Raw genomic sequence first — 24,086 nt, 5'->3', positions numbered from 1 at the left:
AAAGGGAGTCCAACCCCTGTCACACCAAATTTGCTCTTTTAGATAACCACCACAGACAAAGAACAAGCAATATTCCATGAGCTCTGAGAAATAGAGGCAGTCAAACCAGTCTACAGGATTCTGGTTCATTTATTGAGTACATGACAGGTAAGACAGACTGACAGTGTAAAATCACATGTATTATTTGTACTTTTAAAAAATTACAATAAATTACTGAATAATTAGTAAAAGCAGTTTTACTAATGGCTGCTCTCCAGTGATACAGGACAGAGGAGGCAGAGAAATAAGAAATATGTACCAGCTGTGAATACATACAGAGAATGTCACAAGGAGGAATTAACACTGAGTAGCACACCAAGTAGTGTTAAATGGGACCATCCAACTGCACGTGTCCTTCCCGTCCTTTACAGTCCAAATGCCAGCCAAAAGCTGTAGCAAACCTCACCTTCAGCGCGGGGTCTGCTCTCGCCAAGCAGCAGCAGCTCTCGCTCCCGCCCTGCAAGGCAGATGCCTGCGTACTGAGATGAAGTTATCTGTAGGAACAGCATTCATTCTCCTTCCTTGGCACGCAGGCCCTGCTACCAGAAGGCTAACTCTTAGTTTCTTCTGGTCTTAATTGATTTAAAAGAGCAGTCACTTGGTCTCCCAGTTATTTTGTCTCTAACTGGAAAGAGATCTAGTCTATTGAGGTTTCCCATAATGGGCTGATGGCAGAGGGCCACACTGATTTGAATTCTTCCTCTTTAGGTATAAATGCCCTCCGATGTGTGGTACTTTCTAGGAGCACGTCCACTGGTAGACTCTTGGTACAGGAGATGTTCAGAAAGGACACACTGAGCGGCTGCAGGTGGCATAACACTCCTGCACATCTTCCTACCCCAAGCATTTGTGAGGGCTGACTGATCAGAGTATTCTTAGGAGTCCTCCTAAAAAATCAGACCCACTACTAAAAATGGAGAATCAGCAAGAAAAAATGAATGTTTACTGACAGGGAAAGTCCAGCAGACCAGTGTGCCACTGCCCTGTAATGCTGAGGCTGACTCACCAACTTCTAATTTAGGAACTTACTCCCTCATTCCAACCATCATGAGCCCATTGATTGACTTAGTATTACTTCTGCACTGAAGTCAAGGAGCTTGTGGCTTCCCAGACAAACTAAAAACAATGGCTTTCAAAGAATTAGAAAAGCAAATGCTAGAAAATCAGATTTGTCTGAATGCTGAAGGAGAAAGAAAGTGATCATACACTATGAAAATGCCAAATCACATCTGAAAGAAACCTGCAGATCTGAGAAATGTCTGTGTTTAGATCTTAGGGTGCTGGGAGCAGTGGGGCACATTTGCATCATAGCTGCTGAGTCACAGAACAGCACTGAAGAACTTACGAGACTATTTATAGGTCGGGGTCCTATAGCACTTGACTACACTGCATTAGCTCTCAGATTGGCAGCCAGAGGTGAACATGGTTTCAAGCCAGGCTGCATCTGCTGCGCAAGTTACCCAGGAACCTACAGCAAACAAGGGTAGGCAAGGACCAGTTACCGTCTGAAATAAAACTTCATTAAAATAAAAGAGAGCAAAAGGCAGACATGCATAATTTATGGTGGTAATTCTATATGTCAGGGGCTATTAGGTTCTAGTTGCTCTTGAGAATGTAAATCTAATTCTGTCAGCCAGAGTGGCCAAAGAAGCACCTACACAAAACAGTCACTGTCAGAAGCCCCTTAATGACTGGAATCTATTGTAATTGTGTAGTTACTGGTCTCTGATTAAACAAAAAAAAAACCCAAATACAAAATACCAAACCATCCTGCCATCTGCCATGTTATCTCCCTGTTTTATCTCCCGAAGACAATTCCTGCTTTCTTGAGTTCACCCTGACACGGAGGAAAGTTCATAGTCACTGGATGAACTGAACTGCCTCTCTACCTTCTTCTGATCTTTGATCTTCTGCAGAATGTCGACCTTTTTCTCGAAGTAGTTTACAAGGGCTGTTTCCGTCAGCATGGAAGCTAGGATCTGCTCAAAGGAGATAGACCAGTCAGTGTCAATGGTACTACCATACCTGGCAGCTGAACTACTGCCTTCACAACCAACCAGGACCGTGTCATCTGCAATGTCTTCGCACTGCAGGGAGCCTGTGCTGACCATGGAGTAGGAAGACATGGACATATCATCTTTGGTTTCATCATCTGATAGCAGCTGTAAAGGAGAGCCTTGTCCTTCCCCTGACACATCTCCTAGAGTTTGGTTCTCCTGCTGTGTTTTTTCAGGCTGAGCATCTCCGCAGGTTTTGTCCTCATGGTCAGCTTGGGGTTGCTGCTCCACTGCTGAATTCTGACTCTGTTCAGATGTTGGTGACTCCTCTTCACTCACAGGATCTTGGGTACTGTTTGCTTTGTAGTCCTCAGACTTCCTCATGGGCTTGTTGGAGAATTTTTTTCCAACCTCCCCAATTCGCAGAAGGAGACTGGCTACAGTGGCAATTGCATGGTACAGCTCTTGCTCCACCGGGTCCTCACTGAACATGTTGTAAAGGGTCTTGCATAACTCTATGAATTGTTCCTTTAAAATGCAAAAACCAAAAAAATCATATTTCAGGCTGAAAAAAATTGACAGTGGCAGGTCACAGAATCACAGAATATCTCAAGTTGGAAGGGACCCATAAGGATCGACTCCAACTCCCCGCTCCTTGCAGGACTACTTAAAACAAAACTTATGACTAAGAGCATCATCCAGATGCTCCTTGAGATGAAGCAACAGGCACCATGTTGACTGACTCCTTGTTTATCTGCCTCCCCACCAAGCAAGTGCCAACTTATTGTACTAATTCAGAACAGTTCAATACAGGCAAAATCTCCTCTCTCTGCCGTAGTGAGACACAGCTAGCAATTTAACAGTGGTGGGGGTTTTTTTGCTGACAGATGAAGAGAGTAGTCGCATATTCACATCTGAGAACACCTAAAGTTTTACTTCTGTCCTGCTACTCTTCTGTGGTCAGCTTCTAAGCATTTCCAAACTAGTTTAAGTAGCACTCATCAAGGAAATTAGAGACAGAAAAGATCACACCAGTCATCAGACTCTCTTTCCTGTAACCACGTTCTTTGCTCTCCACCAACCAACTGTAACTCGAGGCAAAGCAAAACCAAAAAAGCCAAACAAGTTTATATGACTGATGGCATATTTGAAACATACTGCTCTGGAGAGAAAACACAGGTTGCAGTTCTTATAGGAAAAACTGGTCTGAGAGGCAGAGAGAATCAAATAGATTTGATTGGTGGAAACAAAACAGTTTGTCCATGTCCACTGAGGAATTCAACATAAACATGTGGAATTAGAGGCTTCTAAAGCTCACCAGACCAGAACAGCAAGGCAATCTACAGGCAAGGACTGAATATGCTGGCAAAAGAGCTGCCCATACTGCTGAATTCCCATTAAGCTGTCAGTCATCTAACTGGAAACCTTCAGATTCACTTCTTACCTGGCTCATTTTGGGGAGATCTTTAATGGTTTCTTTCTTGGACTCTTTTTCCTTGGCCCACATTCTTAGGTAGTATCTGTAGTCCTGTGGACTGGTACCTTTCTCCTCTGCAAGGTAAGAACAAGCCACTACTGTCAGGTGGTTTGCTGAAAAAGTGAACGCTGTGCCAGCAAAAATCATACTGGAAGCAGATTTTATTGACAGTTCAGGAAAGCATCCACCAGGGAGGCTGCATTGTTTTCCGCTGGTTTATGATCCAGCTCAGTAGAGCAAAGATTTTAATACTTCTGCATCAGCTTGACTTCTCATAAATGAACTCTACAAGTTAACAACTTACCAAACATGATTTACAAATGTTATGATCCGGTATGTAGAAGAGTCAGAGCAGTGAGGCATAAGAGATGTATTTCCCAGCTCACATCCCACTTTACCTCTGTCCATGAGGGACACTTTGAAAGGTCTCCTTGATACAGCAACAGACAATGAACAGTTCATAATATGAGAGAGACAAGACTAGAATGTGGTCTATTTATGATGAAATTACCTTTTTCTGGACCATTCTCATTTCTTCTTCCTTTATCTTCTTGGGTTTCTAAAAAAATTACGGAATTATAAAAGAATAATAATTAGCTGATTTTCAGCGATACAACACATGAAGAACATAAGGCAACTCACATACAAATTAAAATCATACAAGAATATATTTAATAGAAGTTAGATCTCACACTCCCACATCATGTTTGGAGGAATGAACAGAAATGGATGGAAGCAAGAGGCTGATGGGATGAACTGGATAAAAAGCCACAGTGAAAAAGTGGGTTCAAGAGCTAAGATAGAGGGCAGAACTCTTAAAAGAAAGGGTGAAACACAGATATGGAAGACAGTTAAGCAATGTGATGGCTTAAAGACAAAGAAGTTCAGTTATCCAAAGCAAGATAATGAATGGGAAAAGATCCAAACCGCTACTGAGCACATACGTGATTATTATCTACACTCACTGACTGAACTGACACTTTAGGAGTAATTTTCAAAGTCTAACTACAAACTTCACTTCTGGTTCCCTATATTGTCACTAGACTATTTAGGAAGTCTTTGTTCAACTCAGACTGCTAAATTAGCCACCTAGCACCAAGCAGGACAACTACCCCTTGTACTTACTCAGATTTTTTTTTTTTTTTGAGCACTATTACATTTTGGTAACCATTTAGCACAGTTGACATACTTTGACCTCCTATTTTACAATCCCTAAAATAGTGTTTTAAGAAATACAGTACATTAGTCTACTAGCAGCTTTGCAATTTGGTGGCATGCATCCTTATTCCTTTAAATTAGAAGAACTGTGGAGTAGGCATAGGTATCATCTACCCAGGCCAGCAAGCCCAGCACCCCCCATGCTCTGCCCTGAGCATATTTTCTGCCCACCAGTTTCTAGGGTGAGATAAATTCCACAGAAAGAAGCTGGACAAAACCTATTTTGACCAAGGCTGAAACTCAATAGGTAGAATATACTGAAAGATATCTAATTACTTATAGCACTTTATTCATAGTGGGAGTGTGACAGAGGAGCAGCAGCAACAACTTCAGAGTATTTAAAATAGCACACTGGTGCTGGCAGATACCAGCATTATAGCCATGCTCAATGCATGCACATAATCCATGGACTGACCTTGAGACTCACAGTGCAGGCAGAAATCCAGCTCTGAGACAAAAGGAGATACTTGGGCAGCAGAAAAAGGGGTTGAGGGGACAATATCCCAGATAAAACAGAAGAAAAGGCCAGACATAGACAGACACAGAGAAGGAAACAAAAACAAGAGAGAGACAATGAGACTTGGATGAAAAACCTAAATCATGGTGGGAGACAGGGGCTGGTTAAAAGCACACTGCTCCTCCTCCTCAGCAGTCTGTGACTGTGCTTCAGAGCATGCCATGTCCTCCATGAAATGGACACTGAGGAGTTTAAACTCCAAACTTCTTTCCCATCATGCAACAAAAACCATGAACTCAAACACACTGGAAATCTTAACATGCTGCCAGCATGAAACCATGCCTTGCACAAAATCACTGTTCACAGCACGTGGATTTATGCTGCAATTCCTGCCTAAACTGAGAGGTAGAGGCAGCAGTGTTGCATTACCTTCTGTTGTAACATCCTCTGTGAAATAACTTGTGGCCTCCAAAGCAGACTCTGTCTCCTCTGGATTCAGAGCTGTATTTACAGAAAAGCAAGTGTTAACATCTCTAAGCTACCTGAACAGCAGTATCACCCACTTCATTAGCAAAATTCATGAGGCATTCCTTTTCAATTGCATGTCAGAACAGACCACGCTCAATAGTAGCAGTACACAGAAGCAATCACTCACCGGGAGGCAGATGCAGTTTGTAAAGTACTTTGAGTTTTTCAGTGAGGTCACCATGGTACATCCCACCTGGGAAGAAAAAAAAAAAAAAAAAAGGGTTACGAATAATTGCACTTAGGATAAAGAATCACCCTCTGCTCACAGGCTCAAAACAGAATGAGTTCACATGTGATGAGGAAACGCTAACTGCACACAGAAGCAGTAAAGAAATCCACAGCAAAGCTGCATCTTGTTGGTTTGCCACCTATCGTTTCCCACAACAGGAGACTGCCTGGCAGCATAAAGGCATCTTCTGTTCCGCCTGAGGCTTCCTGTAAGGCTGACACCCTCCCCTCATGGTAGTGCAAACACCACTCTCTCCTTTCAGTTCTCTGCTCGGAAAACAACAGAAACATTTTTTTGCAATATTCCACCATCTCCAGTAACAGCACTTACTCATCCCTGTCACAAACTCCTTGAAGTTAATGAGAGAATCCCTGTTCTCATCCAGAAGCCGGAACAAACGCCCTGCTAGCACAGGTGTGTGTGCGCCACAGGACCAGGGGGTCAGACTGATGAACAGCTCTTTGAACTGCTCCATGTCTATGCGGTACTGCTCCAGGTAGGGTAAACTCTGATCTCGGCGGGCAGCGGCAGCACGGTTGTTTCCCCAGTAGCAGCTCATCAGATACTTTGCCTTTGGAGGGGAAGGATTAACAGGTCAGATTATACTGCACTACAACAATCCACGGGAGTGGAGACTTTGTTATAGCTCAAAACCAGCACTGAATAAGCAAAGAAAAGATATTTCAGGGCACACTGTTTACCTCCCCCATTATTCCTAGCATTACTTCACTACAAAATAATATGAAATGAAGGAAGAGACAGGAACTTCACTAAAAGCACAAAGAACCATTTCAAGTGAAAAATACAAAAAACATGATTTCAGGTTTGAATGAAATGACACTCAGCTTTACTGCAAAGGGAACATGCAGGTTTTAGAACTAAGCCTCTCCTTCTGAGTCTACAGCACAGTGCAACTGAGATTGCAGTGACTCTGGTAAATGCAGCTGGGTAATATCACTCTTTTAAAAATACATACATTGACAGAGGCACTTAAGTACAAGTCAGTGGCAAACTTGAGAATAAAAACTGAGGTACAGTCTACCCTAGGTCCCCGTTCTAAGTGCTATGTGACATTCCTTTCCATTGACTCAACAATCTCTTTCTGAAAAAGTATCATTCAAATAGTGTGAACGTGTTTTGGCCGACTTTGGGGGAAGAAAAATTAAAATAATAAATCTGACAGTAATAGGGCCAGTCTTACTGGCACCATGTATAACAGAATGCCACATCTGTTTCTGACAGGTTGGATTAAGAATCAGAGCAAAGCCATTGCTTCCATTTCAATTTATTTTGATATTTGTTCTCTCTGTGTCAGAAGACATTCTTCCTTGCTCTAGCTTCTTACCTTGAACACTACGTACAGCTCTTCTAGTTCTTCAATAGAGAAACCAATGTCACCAGACACAGCTCGGACCTACAGTTAGGGAGAAAATAGAGTGAAAAATTTATTTCAAAGCTAGAAAAATTAAGTATGACTCACTGAAAAATCTATGTAACATGGAAGAGAAGAAAACAAGTGCAAGGAGATATGACACAGGATGGGAGGGAAAACACAACTGTTCTAATACTTCCCATTGCTATGGATTACAGGTCAGAGGAACAGCTTCTGGTCAACTGTGAACAGTTGGACATCTTGATCAGCTAGAAAAAACTATGGCACTTATGTCCTGTTTGTGCAGACCTGACTGTGCAGACTGTTGTCCCTCCCTCTTGTTTTTATCTTCAGATGTTTGACTCAGATGCATTGAAAAACGACAGTGAAAGAAACATGTGGATGAGGTTCTCTACCTAGGACATCGGAGATAACTGCAATAGATATGGATACTCCCCTTTGGCCATGAACCTTTCTGTAAAATTCCCTAATGCGCTAGCATACTCCCTAAATAGCAAGAAAATAATTATTCCAGTCAGTAAATCCATTTTTCACATGAACTGCAATTCTTTAAGTCACTTAAAACTGGGTCTGCTACAGCACAACCTTTCTAGATGTTCATAGCAAAACACATTCCATTAATACGCCATTTGGTGGCTCATTCCATCTGGGAGTCACATACCACACTCTTCTTGGCTGTATCCTCCAGAGACTGGATCACTTTCAGCCTTTGTTTAAAACGCATTTGTTCAATGTCATCTGCCTTCAGATTGCTAAATTTCTACAAGAAAGGAAGCAGACCAGGTCAACATCATCTCCTAAAGACAGAACAACCCCTGTTCAATTACATGTTCTTTAACAAGGGTACTATCCCCTCGGAGATGATCTAAAACCCCTAGAAGCCTTTTACCAGCAGCATGAAGATGAGAAAAAACTTGAGCTCTATTCCCAATTCACTCCTGTCCTGCAAGACAAGTCATGCAGAATTCATGAGAAACCCAACATCAGAGGTTTCTAAAGAACAGCTGAAAAAGCATCTGTCAGGACTGACAGAAATACAGATCCTGTACTGTGGCAGAGATAAGCGAATAGACAGGTTGCCATTCCTTCCAGCCCTGTTTTTCTCTAGGACCTGTATGAGATTCAGCTAGAAACACCAAAGTTAAGAGGCTTTTCTTCTAAGTCAGACAAGCAAGATGAATTTGGTGACATTCTTTTGTAGAAGAAACCAGGAACAGCGATGGCAGATTTGAAGAAACAAACAAAATACCCAGCACAATGATAGCTGCCTGACTGTAAGTACCTGGAGGGGGACAGGATGAAAAACAGGAGATAAAAAGTGAAATGAATCCACATTCACCACAGCGGAGCAGAGAAGAACTGTCAAACACCAGTTCTCTTGCCTGTGTTTTTTTTCATCATTCAGGTACCCATTTCTTATGAGTTTGTTCTCAATATGAATAATGAGGTACACCTCCACCAGTGCAGAGGTATTTCAACAGCACTGGCACCATTCTCGGGTCACCTTCCTGTTACTGCAATGTGGATCATAGAACAGGATTCCTGTGCACATGAACTGGGATGCTTCCGTGTTTCTGCAGTACACCTCAATTTTTACCCTGAATTTCCCTCCCCAACTCCCTAGCACTAACAATCCTCAAATACAAGTAAGAGTGGAGACTGTTTTGGCAAAGCAGGAAAGAATCTCTGGTTTGTAATTATTACTTATTTGCAGTCTTCATTTCAGTCTCCACTGGTGTTGGAGAGACTCTCTGCAATAGCCAACAGTGTTAGGCTCTACTCATACCAAACAGGTGGATTAACGGCTTGAGCCTGCACTCCTTAAGCACCTCAAGCTATGAAAACTGTTCAAATTCTGGCTGCACAAAGTATAAAACTGGATGTTAGTAGAGAAAAATCTCCTTGGCAAAAACTAAGCCAGAACCTTACCTCATAGGATGTTTTGATGAGTTCAAAGATGTCGATTTCAAGTGGTGGGTCATCTCCACTCGTCAATAAGGCGTGCAAGTGGGGGATAGGGGGAGAGACACTCTGTCTGTTAACTACATTGTCCAAATATCTGTGGGGAAATAACAGAACAGATGCAAGACTTCAGGATTAGTGTCCAGGAAAAGAAGTAATATCCTAAATGCATCATTCCCAATTTCTTTGTACCATTAATCTAAACACGCAGGAAGATTTAATTTTCCCCATCTAACCTGCAATGCTACCCCTCAATGTATCTGAAGTAAAGTTGATTTTCACCCTGTTTTGGGGGTATCTACTCTTTTTTAAAGTGGGCTTTTAATCGTAAGCTGAAGATCTTGCTGCACATAGAAGAGATTCATATTTCAAACAAGAAAATCTAACATTTATTAGACTTGGGAGATACTTGCATGATAGTTTTATGTTTCTAGAAGGCGATTCCTGCCAGGATGCGTTCTTAATACTAAATTATAATTTTTCTGTGGATTTTGGATAAACAACCCTTTGGAGTTTGTATTCAAACTGAGATGCAGGCATGTATTATGCTGCAAAGCAAACAATTGCAGAAATATGGGATTCCTCCATACTTGAGCCAAAAATTAATTTCAGCTGTTGTAGAAAGCAATAGGAAACCTCTCTGGAGCTCATGTTTTGTCCTAGAGTGTTATCTGTGACCTGCAATGTAATGGAATTACATAGAAAGAGATGATGACTAGAAGAGTACCATTATTATTCAGTTATAGATAAGAGCAATGAATGGTACCTGCCCAGAATAGTCATGGCTTCGCCTTCATCACAGCACTGTAACAACTTCTCCATGTTGGCATCAAGTATGGCCAATGACACCTGCAAGATAAACTTGATTCCCTCATAGAAAAAACAGTCGACAATGACCACAGCACTCTCAAAGGGCATGACACTGAGAAAGAGAGTGAGAAACCAGGAAAGGGATATGGTGGAAATCACTCCTAGGTCCTGCATCTTTTCTGACAGCTGTGGAAGATACTCTCGTGTAAGTTCTTCAAAGATGCCTTGGTCCACCAACGCACCTGGGAAAACAAACAAAACCAATGGTAGAACTCAAATTGGTGGTATCACAGTCCTATACCCAAGCTAATCAATTATTAAACAAAATGGTGTGAGTTCACTTGAATTTCATAGAAGCCTCTTAACATCAGAACTAAAATCAACACATTTATTTAGATTTGTTCCCTGTTCTCAGTAAAAACAACATATTAAGACAGAGACTATTCCTACATCGCAGAGCATGCAGAAACAGAATCTCTCATTGATCTATGCATTTTCCCTGAAAAGAGGGGTGGAGGATTACTGATATTATGGTATTTACATCAAAATTTACTCTTTTATACAGACCAACTTTAAAAGCCCATGAAACAGTGCTTTCACTAACCTTTCCTGGAAGCCTATTCCAAAGATTTAATACATCATTCAGACTGGGTAAAAAATAACCCAATCATTTTCTTCTAGATATGCCTCCTTACTGCTAATGGTCCCTCCTGCTACCAATTTTTAGTGACTTCATCTTCCTTGTTACTACAAGGTAGTACTACTACCTTGGTAGCCTGTAGTGTCTCTTCCTACGTCTCCATCACACACCTGCAACTTTAAAGGGAATAGGGTTGTGCTTCATCATCTTTAAAAGGCATCACATTTCATTCATTCTGAACAACAAATTGTTCCTGAGAGATGCTGGTGGAACTGAGATGCTGGTAGCTGAAAATCCAGGCTCCAGGAGGAATTTGACAAAAACTCACCCACTACTCTTGTGTTGTAGTAATCTGGCAACATCCGCTCACATAAAGCCACCAGGAGCCAGAAAGCCTCTTCCTCATTGCAGTACAGCAACAGTACTGACGTAACAATGTTCATGGCCTACGAGCCAGCAAACAGAGGAGAAAAACATGAAGATGTTCATGAAAACCCTGTCATTACAGGCCATCTAAACTTAAAAAGCATGACTACAACAAAACTGTCACTAAGAGTCACATCTATTTCCAGCTTTAACTGGTATCTGAGTCAATAGGGGACTTTAAGCCAATTTACCTTCCTGTTTCAGTTTCTCTGTGGGGCAGCAAATAATAAAACTACTTTTTGTCAAGCACTTTCATTAGTCGATGTGATTAAGTATAATTTTCAAAGTTTTCATAAAAAGCTTTGTAACAATTTGGTTGTAACGGAGCAACATAATGAGAACCTCTAATACCAGAGCAATATACGAAATGAATCTGAATTACCGCTGAATTGTTTCACAAACAAGCAACTGGCTTCATTTTCAATATACTGCTCATGTGCATCATCACTTATTCAATTTAATTGCTCTTTTTAATGAAACCAGAAGATGTTTTTGCTGAACTAGGGAAAGCTCTAGCAGGAAAACTAGTAAAAGACTCTGTCACTGCACCTAACAGAAATGTGCAAAGTCTATTTAAATGCTGTATCCAAAGGATAGTTAAGAGATCTTGCAACTTAACCACTTTTTTCCTACTCTCACACTACCACATGGACAGCATGAAGGAAAAGCTTGAAACTGAACAAAAAACCGCAGAAAAAATCCAAGTCAATCACGGTCACTGTGTAGGACTAACAAGTCTAAGACTTCTTTCTTACCTGACAGTACCCAATTGTTGGATTTCTGAATGCATAAGCTGTTAGGACTCTCCGGAGGGCAGCAATTCCCAGCTCATTCTGGAAGGCAGGATGTTCTGGCATAGAACGGTGCAGATCTCTCTCTATTTCCTCTGTAGCAAGGTTGTACTTTCCCATTGACTTTTCCACAAGGTCTGCGTAGTAACCAGGATGAGTCACCATCTCGTTCCAAGCCCCTGTAACAACAAACAAATACTGCTCCACCTCTTGAGTGAAAGACAGATTTTATGCCCACAGTATCAGAGATGAGGCAGCCAGGAAGCACTACGTGTACTCATCAACTACAAACAAATATGAAAGTATATTAATCAACTCAGTGTTAAATCATCATGTTACAGTCTAGGTCCCAACACTGAAACGCAGATGAAGGAGGCCAAAGAGCTACTATGCTCATAAAGAAAGTAACGTCAGGAATGCAATCACTGCATTTTTTGGCAAAAACACCATGAAGTATCATGCAGGTGGAATCAACTTGTGATTAACGGCTTCTGAAATGAGCTAAGATTTACACCTTTTCCTTTGAGATGTGCAGAATGCTTATTCCTGCTAGCTGTCAAAGTATCTAGCACAACATCATACCTGAAAAAAGGAGCCACAGCTCTCCACGAAGATTCTCCGGGATTCCTTTTTGCACCAGCTCCCTAGTCTTGGCAGTGCGATACATACACATCCCTCGCCCATATTCAAAGAAATGAATGTTCCAAGACTCTTCCTTCATCTTCTCCTTTGCCTTCACAGGAACAAATACGGCCATTTATTTTAGGAAATTAATCCATTTTTATGTTTGTAGGACAGGTGATTTTTGGGTATACTCAGGCCTACACTTCACAAGAGAAATGCAATTTGACATTTAAAGCCTTTCTTCCTCCTGCTGAATAAAAGGGTGTATGCTAATCTACACTGTTCTGAATCAGTTCTGACCTTGCCTAAAGTCAAGTCTTTACAACACTGACATGGGCTGTGCAGTGGCATTACACCTTGAAAAAATCTCTACATAAATGCAGGAAGAACCATGGTCTAAGACAATTAACTAGCAAGCAGAGATACCAATGCTCTGCTTTCTTGATCTGAAGAAAAGTAGTTCTTCACAGACATGAATTTACATCCCAGAAGCACAGAAACACTATTTCTCAGCCTCTAGTCAAGTATCTCAGGTATCTCAGTACTGATAAATTAAACTGATGCTCAGGTTACATCTGTCCAGCACTACCACTGTGACAGACACAGCAGCGATACTGCAGGACTGACCAGGGATAAAATCCATTTTCATTCTTAGAGCAGGACAGGAAACCTGCAACCTACTACAAACTATTTAGAGTTAATTGTTTTAATTTAAAATATTATTTACCCCTTTGGATCCCAAGAGCTCCTCGGAATTTCTTCTGAAGAGTTTGAGCAGTCCCTGCGAGGCTGTTGGCACTTCCCCAGCACAAAAGTTGCCAGGTTGATTGCTGAGAGCAGACGTGGGGCTCACTGCAAGTGGGCTGCTGGAAGGCAACTCTGGAACCTCCTGAACAATAGAACATAAAGCATCTAAGCTCAGGCAGCCTCCCTCCTCTGCTAATTGTCTAACAAAGAGACAGCATTTGTTGGTAAGGAGCATTACTCTGAAAAATGACAAATGCTTCTCCCAGCTATTTCCTTAGTACCTCGCAGCCAGGATCAGCCAAGTTCCACTTCCATTCCCTGTCGCTGCTGCACGGTTTCTTGGATGGCGTTCTCTGCAAGAAGTCAGAGATTCTCTGTACCAAGAAATCTCGGTCTTTCAGATTGGCAAAGAAGAAGGTCATTTTACTTTTAGTGCTGATAGACAGAGGGCTGGGCAAGACACTGGAACTATCTGCTTTCTCAACTATTGTCACCTAGAAGACAAAGACAAGGGCCATTTGGATCTAGCAGATTCTCCATTATCTATAAAGCACTGCACAGAAGATAGAAACACATAGAAGACAAGAAAGGCCTGTAGTCTTAATATACAGCTAAGAAATCCCCACCTCCCTGAGAGGAATGATGAGATGACAGGCCTCCTCTGCCTTGCTGGCAAAACAGATGTAATTGTTGGAAACAAACATCTGGCCAGGAATATGCATTTTGTTGAATGGTGTCCACAAGGTACAGTCTGTATGTCCATCCAGGCATTCATCCTTGGGCAACCGGAAAGTGGCACGGTAGCACTCATTCTTGGCTCGAGCATCCAGGTCTCTGGGGAAAAGTAAAGAGTAGTCCCCAGAGGTTTTTTCTACACTAGATGTTAAGTGTTCATTCCAATCACAACCTTCAGACTGTGCTGTGTATTCTTAGCATTCATTTGTCTAACTGAGATGCCACCCCTTATCTGACTCCTCTTTCACCCTTCAGACATGCTTCACTGACAACGTATGTCCTGCAATACAAGATAAAATATGCAAGTGCATCTGCAAAACCGAAATGTTACAAATATATATTAATTTTTATAAATCTTCAACTTCAGAAAAAGGGGCTGATGTAATTTTCTTTCACTTTTTTGAACAGGATTTTCAAAAGTTTCTAGTTGAAAATTCTTTCTGACAGTGCCTAGTCATGCATGAGAAAGACATGAGGGTGTGTGTGAATTCAGTACCAATTTGAGATGGAAAAAAAAGAATAGGCAGAGATCTAATTACTGAAATAAGTGATGCAGCCCCTAGAGTGAGAAAACCCCAGTAGCGCAGATTTATTATTACAATCCCCTGTCATCTGTCTTCTCACTGCTGGGAACATATACCTTTTTAATGCAGAGATGTTCTTAAGAGGCTTCCTGGGCTTCGGGAGGGACTTGTCCTGTAGGAAGCTCTCATTATCCAACAGCTGTCGCATAGCAATGTTAGCTAACTGCTCCATCAGCTTGAACGTCTCGTTGATGTTGAGAAACATGGAAAAATACAGTTCACTGTCCCTTGTGCTTACTTTAATGCACTCAGGGAACAGCAGTGTAGCATTTTTTTCTAGTTGGGTTACATCTACCCACTGGATCACCAGTGTAACTGGGAAAAAAAATTTAAAAAAATACTATCACAAGTCAAGGCAAAACAACAAACAATCAAAAATGAAGCTCAAGCAGCCAGTAAGCTCTCAGTGTAACAGCACTTTTCCCCTCTTACTTCTTCATACTTTTACTGGGTTCTCCAAAAATACTTAATCTTTGGGATTAACTAGATTAGAAATAAGCAGCTCCAAAAGTAAGCAGCTCCAAAAAGACTATCTCCCATTCAGTAAACGCTTTCAACTACAGTTAGTCAAGCCTGGTAAATACTGGGTCCTGGCGGTGGTTCCAAATAAACCTCACCAAGGTAAAAGTATTGCTTGGTTCTGTAATCCAGCTGAAGTAAAACTTCAGGTGTACTTGTACAACTTAGGAAATGTTTTGCAAAATGACGCAGGCATTCAGTCTAAACATCACTGCAGTGCCTATGAGAGCAAGGAGCGATCTACGTGTTGAGCTAGTGCTCAGAGGATTCCTAAAAGGGAAAAACCTGTCAGCTTAAAAAAAGTTCACACAAAAGATCAATTGCATCAAAAAGATCATGGGAAATGACAGAGAAACAACTAGCAGGCTTATAACTCACCCTCTTTGCCCAGCAGGAAGGAATAGAAACAGAGGTGATTGACGGTGAGGTACAGCCAACCCTGCCTGGGTACACGGCCCTTCCAGTAGCTGCAGGAATAGTAATTGACCAACTTCTCCACCTCGGGCATCCCAAACTGCTTCCGCATCTTCAGTTCAGCCTCTTTGAATTTACCTGGATCCTCTTCACTCTGGGGCTGCTCATTCTTATTCTCTTCAGCAATAATTCCCTGAAAGGGCATGGGAGGAGAGAGAGAAGAAATGGAAGGGAACATGCCTGCTGACAGACGTAATACACAGCACAAGGTCACAGCGGCAATCCGGAAGACAGAAAGAAGAAACACGACACAGCAGTTATCATTTCTCCTGTCATATTAGAGAAATAGTAAAGACATGCAGAAAGAGCAGTCGGATAGTCTGGGATCTACCCCCGAAAGCATGCAGCAAGCGTTCATGTTTAACGTTTGACTGCATTTCTCACAGCTGGCCTGGTAACACTTTGAACACCCTGCAGGAGAATGGAAGTCTATTTTCACTTGCAAACTTGCTTCTTCAACAGGAAGAAGATCATCTGCCAGGAAGGGCAGAACTCTGCAGTCTGTCAGATCTTGACTGGCCAGAAGGAAAAAAAATGACCACAATCTCTCTCACACAGACACGCACAAAGAAAATACAAAGAATCTGACAGAAGTACCGGAAAAGACTCAAATTGTTGCTGTTCAGTAAAAAACTGTATTTATAAGTTTCTACTCTGGAGGATTTGTGGGCTGGGAATCTGAAGCGTGTTAACTGTACAACAAGCAGAGACACTCGTCTGACTCAGAAGTCAGTAGAAGTGGGGTGCAGTTCCTTCACAACCTAGATGCCTTTTAGGCCACCGTGGCAGGGCAGTACATTGCTCACAAACTAGAATTCTCTCTCCTGTATTTGTTGCTGGATGAACCCTCATTAAACATTCTCTCTGCATCAAAGGTATAATTGGCAAGGATTTTAAAGAGGTATTATATTTTAATTAGTAGAAGCATCCTAAGCAGGTTGTTCCTTGAGATCGACTGCTCATAACCTTCCCCCTCCCAAATACATTTGTCTAGTGTTGTGACTGTAACATGATGCAGCCCATGGCAATTCCAAATGTATGTATGTCTGAAGAGGGAGCAGAGAGAAGTTTTGCAACGGAGCTCTTGCTCCGTCCCTCCAAGGGTAAGAAATTCTTCAAACCACCTCCCCATTCTTTCTCAGGATCTGGAAGTGCTTCAGGGAAACATGTTGCTTACATGTATCTTGCCCTTGACAAAGGTAGTGATGTCTTCTTCATTATCAAAGATGGATAGAGTCTGCAGTAAGTTATTCTCCAGCCATTCCCAATGCTTTGTGATCTCCTTACGAGATGATCCTAATTGAAGGGGTGAAAGATGATGGAAAGAGCAAAGAAAAAAGAAATTAGAACAAGGCCTTTTCTCCTCCAAGTTCACGGCAGGAAACTAATACTTACCAAGCAGTGATGATGACAATCAAACACACCAACTGTCAAACATGTCAAGAATATTTTATGTACACCAACATTATGTTTCTAATGAAATGTGCCACCAAGGACAATCAGCACGCTACCAACAGATCACTCTATTTGCCAGTGCACACCAAACAGCTTTTTTCCCCAGACAGAAAGCATTCTTATGTTCCAGACAAGAAGTACTCTCTTACTTCCTGGTATTCTTGAACAAAAATCGCTAACTTTCAGAAGAACCTTGACATTTCAGAACAACTGAAGTTTTTACACCTACAAAGAGGTTCCATTTTCCATGGGCTATGGTCAGCAGAGAGCATGCAATTCCAAAACAAAAAGCAACTAAAATATTCACGTCAGAAAGTTCTTTGCTTTCTTCAGTAAAAACTTCTCAGCAAACTTTATCAAACAGTTGTCTTTAACCATGCAGTCTACAACAGTTCACAAAGGATAAGCTTCACTGGGTAACTAATTTAAAGAACTTTTCTGTAGAAAGTTGCTTTAGTTAGTTGCCATTAACTATCTCAAAGATTTATGTTTACTAAAAGATTTCTTCCTCTCTATTGGTAGCTATCACTATATTCTCTTGTAGACAGAAAAAAAATGCAGAAGAAATAAAAAAAAGCAATACAATTTTTTTAACAAGAAACATTGTTAAATGCAGACAAAAAGAAATCTGTTTAAATGCAAGTCAAAGACATTTTTAAGTTTCTCTTTGCCAAATTCTGATAAATTTATCTTCTGAAGTTTCATACAAAAGCAGTGGGATATCTAAAAATGTTAACAGCATGCCTCCCACTACTCGATTTCTCTGCGAGTACATTAGACCCCTCCATGTGGGTAATGATTGAAAAGAAGCTATTGCTCTACCTTTTTTTTTTTTTTTTTTTTTAAGAGGCAGCTTCAGCAATGAAATAGTCTTCATGTATTTGTAGCTTGTAGCTGGACACCTAACCACAAAACCCAATGCCAGCTAATCTGTGGTTTCATAACAAAAATATCTCCAGGACCTGAAACAAAAAACTAGAAGCAAATAAGCTGTCTTGTCTCAAAGGAGTGCAGGGCTATGAATTTGAGTTTGTGTGTGTAAGTTTACTTGACATCTATCCTAGCCATTGGACAATGTTTTTACAGCATAAATAATTTTGAGTAATACAAAATGGCTTATTTTAAGGGCACAGAATTATCAATTATAGGATGCTTTAGTTGTGGAAAAAACCCACAGGTCCAGCAACAACGGCAGGGGAACAGCATTCTGTTTTGTTTCATGAGGTGCATCTCTCATCAAATGACAGCAGACAAATTGCTAAAATAAGCCAGGCCCCAATAACTGACGTCTTTCTTAGAACAACGTTAGAATGACATACATGAAGGAGTAAAATTCTGCAACTCCTCCAAAGAGAGATGTAAGAACAAAGCAGAAACGCTGAAGCTGCATGCATGACCCAAATACTGCCCACTAGTATTTACACATGGTAAATCATAAATAAAAGATACACATTTTTCAACTAGAGAGCCATATGTATTTTGTAACTTTAAGTGAATGCCAGTACTCTTACTTTGACAGTAAAATGAGAGCCAGACATGATTTAAAAAAACACTATGGGTGAAGACAATATATTACTCCAGTCTAATAATTTATCCAACACCATTTGGTTGTTATAGAGCCCATTCCATTTTCCCATGCTGCATTACTTTAAAATAACTGAGACATCAAGGATATCAACTAAAACACTCTTGAAATGGTACAAAAAATAACACACTCATTTAGTGTCAAGACACTATAAAATTTCATATATGCACTGTATGTGGCCACTAAATATTCTGCTTTTTCCTATGCAGTTTCTAGCCTGCCATTTTGTTTTCTTTCTTCCTCTCTGCCTCTGCCTTCCTTAAAAGGGCAACTGAGTTTTTGTGAAACACAGCAACTTCTAAACCTCTCCTGTGCAGAATTTAAGTAGCTCTGCAAGGGAGAATACTGTGTTGGTTGCCTGGGGAGAAAATGGGAACAGGGAAAACAAGACATCAACGTCTGTGGGCTTAACAATTACTTCATGCTCAGATTTTATGTCTCAACCAAAAAGTGAGAAGTGAAAAGTCTTATTACAAACAGAGTTGGTCTAACAAATACGTCTGAAGATATTTTCTCTTTAGCAACCAGTAGGACCTAAAGCCTTAATCAAAGTTCACCACCAGCTATTAGAAGGTTGTACCATGATATTCTAATACAGCAGTTACCTTTCTCAACTAAAAGAGGCCAAGGATTCTTGATGTTTTTTTAAAAAAATTATTCTAATATATTTTACAGATATAGTGTATCTATACATCTATTACAGGCCACAAATAGCAGAAGAAAAGTAAATTGGATCAAGCCAGTAAAGAGATTCCCCAAAGAGTGTTTGGCACCTTGAATGACCTTACATGTGCCCATCTTGTACCGTGTTCCTGGTAAGCAGGTTTTGACACCATCATCCCACAGCAATCTTATCATCATGTTTTTTTCTCTGAACAATCTCACTATGACCTTGCAAACAGATACACCTTAGAAGAAAGAAAATTCATAACATCTGCAGAAACAGAAGTTTTTACAGACCCTTAGGTTCCTAAACTACAGTTTAAACAACACTGAGAAGTTTTGTCATTTCTGGCATCTTCCACTACCCCACCAGAAGCTCTAGAAAGTTTCCTGAGCAGTCACAGAATACTCCTATGCGGGATAACTGATCATCTGAACCAAAAAGACAATAGAGTAACACAAATCCAGCCCCCGACAAGAGTCACATCAATACATACCACATGCCACTGCCCAATACACTTGAGAGTCCTGAGTCTGGTGCAGAATACGGTATGGGGCAACTCTGGCACTGGAATCTAAAACCACATCTAACGTTCCCACAAGAAGACCTGGGAGGCAAAGAGAGAGAAATTAAAACAATGTAATTCCAAACGAAAAATTGGGTTAAGTAGAAATACAGGATCAACGCTACAGAAAAAAGCCGATGTTCATGTTGTGTATGCTGTGATGGAAGAGCAACAGCACCTGGCTGAGAAAATGGAGACATACATCCAGTCACTTCAAGCAAATTGCTTATAAACCAACTACAGCCAATCCCACTGGTAATGGATAAAGTTTAGATGGCAATTAAATGCCTACTAAACCTCATTATAATCCTCCGCCTTCCTAGGAGAGTTTTCTAATAAGAATGAAATGTATTTTCCTCTGTGGGGTTTCTGTTGCTAATAGTGATTTTTAAGCCTACTCAACTAAAACACAGAAGAGTTTTCAATGCTGTACCTTTCAGCATCACCTATGCAAACAGTAGGCAAGAGAACTAACCCGAATTGGAATCAAATAGCTCTTGAAAATCTGGTACTCACAGGTTTCAGTGACGTTTCTAGAAGTACTTTGATTAAACAAAAAAAGAAGGCAGAGAATCAAAATTTAGTAATACAGAAGCTAAAATATTTTTCATGCTATTAAATAAAAAAGAAGACACTTCCAGAATAAATGCTGACAGCCACCAAACTTTGTAAAGCAAATCAATTTATTTCAATTAAGTCTATTTACTAGATAAATATCTAAGATGATACTTTGCTTTGTTATTCTAGATAATGCACTACGAGTATCTGTAATGCAAATTAATTTTGCAACATCCTCATGATCAATAAGTTTTCTAGAACTTGGAGAGGGAGCACGGTTGCGCCTCTGGATCGCTATTCGGGAGGTCCAGGCTCAATTCCCTACTCTCCTCCCTATGGTTTGGGTAAGTCTGAGCAAACCATACTCATCCGTATCGCATTCATTATCATGAAACATGCTGCTTCCTCCCCTCTCTCTTGGCTATCCAAAAGCAAGTAATAGATTAGGAATATACCACTGATTGTAGTTTAAGAGAAACACCATCCATAGCAAGCGCACCTGGTAAGCCTTAAAACAAACACGTATGTATCCAGCACAGCAGGATCTTGGGTTTGGCTCCAGGTTTCTTGTGTACAGTTTTAGGCAGAATACGGATTAAAAAGTCATTTTGAATACTTCCTATAACAACAGTGAATGAATGTGACATATGGACCAGTAACAAGACATGTTTAAGAACGTGAGTACAGCAGCAACTTAAACCCCTTTCCAGCTTGGCTGAATATCTACATTCTAACTCTAAAATGTCAACTTGCAGTTGTACAGCTCCTTAAGGAGAACACGTGGCTTTCAACATGTAGGAGCTCTGAAGAAGACTCTCTCACTAACCTAAACTAGGCTCAAGAAATAAACTGGCTCAAAGCCTCAACCATTTAAGAATAGATCTGTTTTAAATGTTTCCAGAATAGCACCAAGTATCATTTCTTTTTGTAAAACCCTGGGAAATTCCAGAGTACAATGACATGTCTACATGCAAAATTACACAAGTAAGTTATGTCACATCAAAGAGTAATTTAAAATAATTTTGAACATTGTGAAAAGATGAAATACGATGTTTATCAGCTGCATCGTTTCTGTAGTTAGTGTATGTGGTTAACAGGGCTAACACATGAAACGTTGTGCATAATTGTAAAAAAGCACGTTTTTGTTATTTACATAACCGTGTAAGCATTTTGCACACAAACGGGGTGTTTGAAAAGTGAGGGGAATTTTGTTGCTGTTAACATTGTGCCTTGGTCACAGTTACGTTATTTTAACAGTTTGTGTCACCAAACATGGCTATCAGACATACATTTTTACACAACTTCACTCCCAGCCCAAGCACAGCACAATTTTCATACAGATACTAATTAAAACCAACGTCTTTCACCCTCTAAATCTTGAAAAACCAAACCAACAAAAAAAGATAGAAACACCCCAATAATTCAAGGCAACACGAGTCTGCCAAAGAAGCCATTTTTGACAAGGGAAGATTATCCCAGCCACTCCTGTTACAGTTATTTGTCCTCCCCTGCACCGCCGCTGGGGAGGCTCGACCACCCCCCCCCCCCCCCCCCCCCGCAGTGCTCGGCGCTGCACAGACCCAGCCGGGCGGCAGCAGGCGCGACCCCGAGCTCCCGCGGGCTGCGGGGGAAACCGGGCTCCAGCCGGGAGGGCGGGGGGACGGGGCACGGCGCGGCCACAGCGGACCGAGGGCACCCCGGCGGCTCTCCGGGGGGGTTACACGCCGCGAGGAGAAGCGAGGGGAAGAGGCAGAACGGGCTGAGCCCAGCCGGCGGGGCCTGTGTCCCCTCGCCGGGGCCCCCCCGCCAGCTCCAGCCCCGCAGCCGCCGCCGTACCGAGGCGGGCAGCTCCCGCCCCGCCCTGACGCGGGACCCCGGACCTGGGGCGGCCCCTCAGCCCCCTCCCGCCCCAAGCCGGGCCCTGCGGGGACACGGCGGCGCGGCGGAGACACGGCGGCGACACCCCCCACAACCCCCCTCCCGCCCGCGCAGCGCCGGCCCCGAGGGGCCTCCCCTCAGCCCCGCCGCGCCTCACCCGTGAGGCCGCCCCCTTTGCCGTGTCCCCGCCGGCGCTGGAGCAAGAAGAAGGGGTTGGCCCGCTCCGTGACCCACAGCGCGCCGGCCAGCAGCACCTCCTCGGGCCCCAGCCACATCGTGGCGGGGGCGCGGCGGCGGAACGGCGGGGCCCGGCGGGGCTGGGCTGGGCCCGGCCGGAGCGGGGAGGCGGCGCGGAGGGAGCGGCCGGGCCGCGCCGGCGGGTCACGGGGCCGCGCCGGCGGTCAGGGCGCCCTCTAGCGGCGCGGCCCCCTCCCTGCAGCGGGGCGGTGCCAGCCCGCCGCCGTAGCGCGGGAGGGAGGGACGCGGCTCCGCAGCGGCGAGGTGGCAGGTTCGAGCCCCGCTCCCCGGAGGGCGGCTAGTGCCCACCTCTCTGGACCGTCCTCCGCGCTCTGCAGAGCGGGTCCCCTCCTCTGCCTCTCGGTGGCACCCTGCACTGAAAAGACCTTTGCCAGAGCAGCTCCAATTTGATGAGAGTAAGGTGCTTATAAAGTAAAACATCAGACAAATGAAAAATCTTCCGTGCGACCCATTGAAGCTGCCATTAACTAAACCAGATTATTTAAATGCTCCCTCCCATCGTACACACAGTGATTTATTGGCAGGGAGCTCCCAGAGCAGCTTTGCTGCCTCCTTCAAACTGCTGCCATCATCTGCAGCCTCCAGCCCCCTGCACAGTGTGGACACATCCAGCTCTCCTACCTGGGCTGGGGATGCTTTCACCTCCCCTTTGGGGACACAGGAATTCATTACCCCTTTTTGCTGTGAAGAACACGCGTTGCCAGGCCACCACCAGCCTCTCAGCCTCGGCGAGCCAGCTCACGCCCTGCCGGGATGGGGTGCCAGCATCATTTTGGTCCTTGTTTTGCAGCTCTGGAGCCCACAAGGGGCTTGTGATGAAGTCCAAGGACAGTCTTTGCAGCAAACAGGAGAGTGGGATATGCAGTTCCTTCTCATGTCTTGGCTGCAGAACAGCTTCCCAGTAATTCAGTGAACTGCTAGTCTTCCTTTAATAACCATTAGAGAGTCTCCCTGCAAACTCTAAAAGTGTTACAGCAACAGAAAACATTGACATCTACCACCTCTGTGCTTATTGCTCAGCTCCCAGAAAGGCGGGAATGCCGTGTTGTCTTTAGGCTATAAATCCTTTAACCCTGGCATGATCTATCTTCGGTGTCAGTGCAGTGCCCTAATCCCAGCCGGAGCCTTTGTACACTACTGTTATATAAATATTTGTTAGCTGGCTGAGCTTTCAAAGGCTCTGCCTTCATCCTGATGGCATGGCTTTGTTTGGGAGCAGCACGGTGGTTTCTGAAGGCTGGATGTGCTGCAGGAAGGGTTTGAGCACTGGGAGAAGATGCTGAAGGATCCTTCTCTGTGTTACTCTCTGTTCCTGCTCACTCTGTGCCATCTTTCAGGGGGCAAACGCTGTGGGAAGGTGGATTAGTGTCTCCTGTATATTCTATAAGCCACTTTGAACCATGCGGCCTTTAATGGCTTGAGAATTCTAGGCACTAGTATAGCAAAATAAAACAACATCTATTGCAGAGTTGG

The 24,086-nt window shown here is 42.7% G+C and overlaps 1 protein-coding gene across 4 annotated transcripts; it reads right to left on the bottom strand.

Annotated features, from left to right (window-relative positions):
- Nucleotides 1-111: 111 nt before the first annotated feature.
- TBC1D9B (TBC1 domain family member 9B) lies at nucleotides 112-22,724 on the bottom strand. 4 transcript variants are annotated; one of them, XM_074884181.1, is made up of 22 exons: nucleotides 22,513-22,724; nucleotides 19,851-19,961; nucleotides 16,828-16,946; nucleotides 15,555-15,783; nucleotides 14,714-14,972; nucleotides 13,965-14,172; nucleotides 13,620-13,832; nucleotides 13,319-13,480; nucleotides 12,550-12,700; nucleotides 11,932-12,146; nucleotides 11,079-11,196; nucleotides 10,067-10,352; nucleotides 9,268-9,397; nucleotides 8,000-8,098; nucleotides 7,291-7,359; nucleotides 6,276-6,516; nucleotides 5,844-5,909; nucleotides 5,618-5,689; nucleotides 5,147-5,197; nucleotides 4,025-4,072; nucleotides 3,481-3,587; nucleotides 112-2,564 (listed from the first exon to the last, which is right to left on the bottom strand). In XM_074884181.1, exons 1-22 carry the CDS (start codon nucleotides 22,628-22,630, stop codon nucleotides 1,872-1,874), a joined length of 3,765 nt encoding a protein of 1,254 aa, XP_074740282.1. In that variant the 5' UTR covers nucleotides 22,631-22,724; the 3' UTR covers nucleotides 112-1,871. The 4 variants fall into 4 exon arrangements, with proteins under 4 accessions (XP_074740282.1, XP_074740283.1, XP_074740284.1 ...); XM_074884182.1 differs by having other exon boundaries at nucleotides 5,147-5,179; XM_074884183.1 differs by lacking the exon at nucleotides 5,147-5,197.
- Between the last annotated feature and the right edge of the window lie 1,362 nt (nucleotides 22,725-24,086).

The sequence above is a fragment of the Strix uralensis genome, chromosome 14 (assembly GCF_047716275.1).
Source record: "Strix uralensis isolate ZFMK-TIS-50842 chromosome 14, bStrUra1, whole genome shotgun sequence".
Lineage (NCBI taxonomy): Eukaryota > Metazoa > Chordata > Aves > Strigiformes > Strigidae > Strix > Strix uralensis.
The sequence above is the reverse complement of the archived record's forward strand: the minus strand, read 5'-3'. Positions and strand labels throughout refer to the sequence as shown.

Coding starts and splice junctions, on each gene's coding strand:
- TBC1D9B (XM_074884181.1), bottom strand. CDS start 22,630: ATGTGGCTGGGGCCCGAGGAGGTGCTGCTGGCCGGCGCGCTGTGGGTC. Junction 16,947..19,850: donor GTATTGGGCAGTGGCATGTG/GTATGTATTGAT, acceptor CCCTTCAATTAG/GATCATCTCGTAAGGAGATC. Junction 3,588..4,024: donor TGAGAATGGTCCAGAAAAAG/GTAATTTCATCA, acceptor CTTACCTTGCAG/AGGAGAAAGGTACCAGTCCA.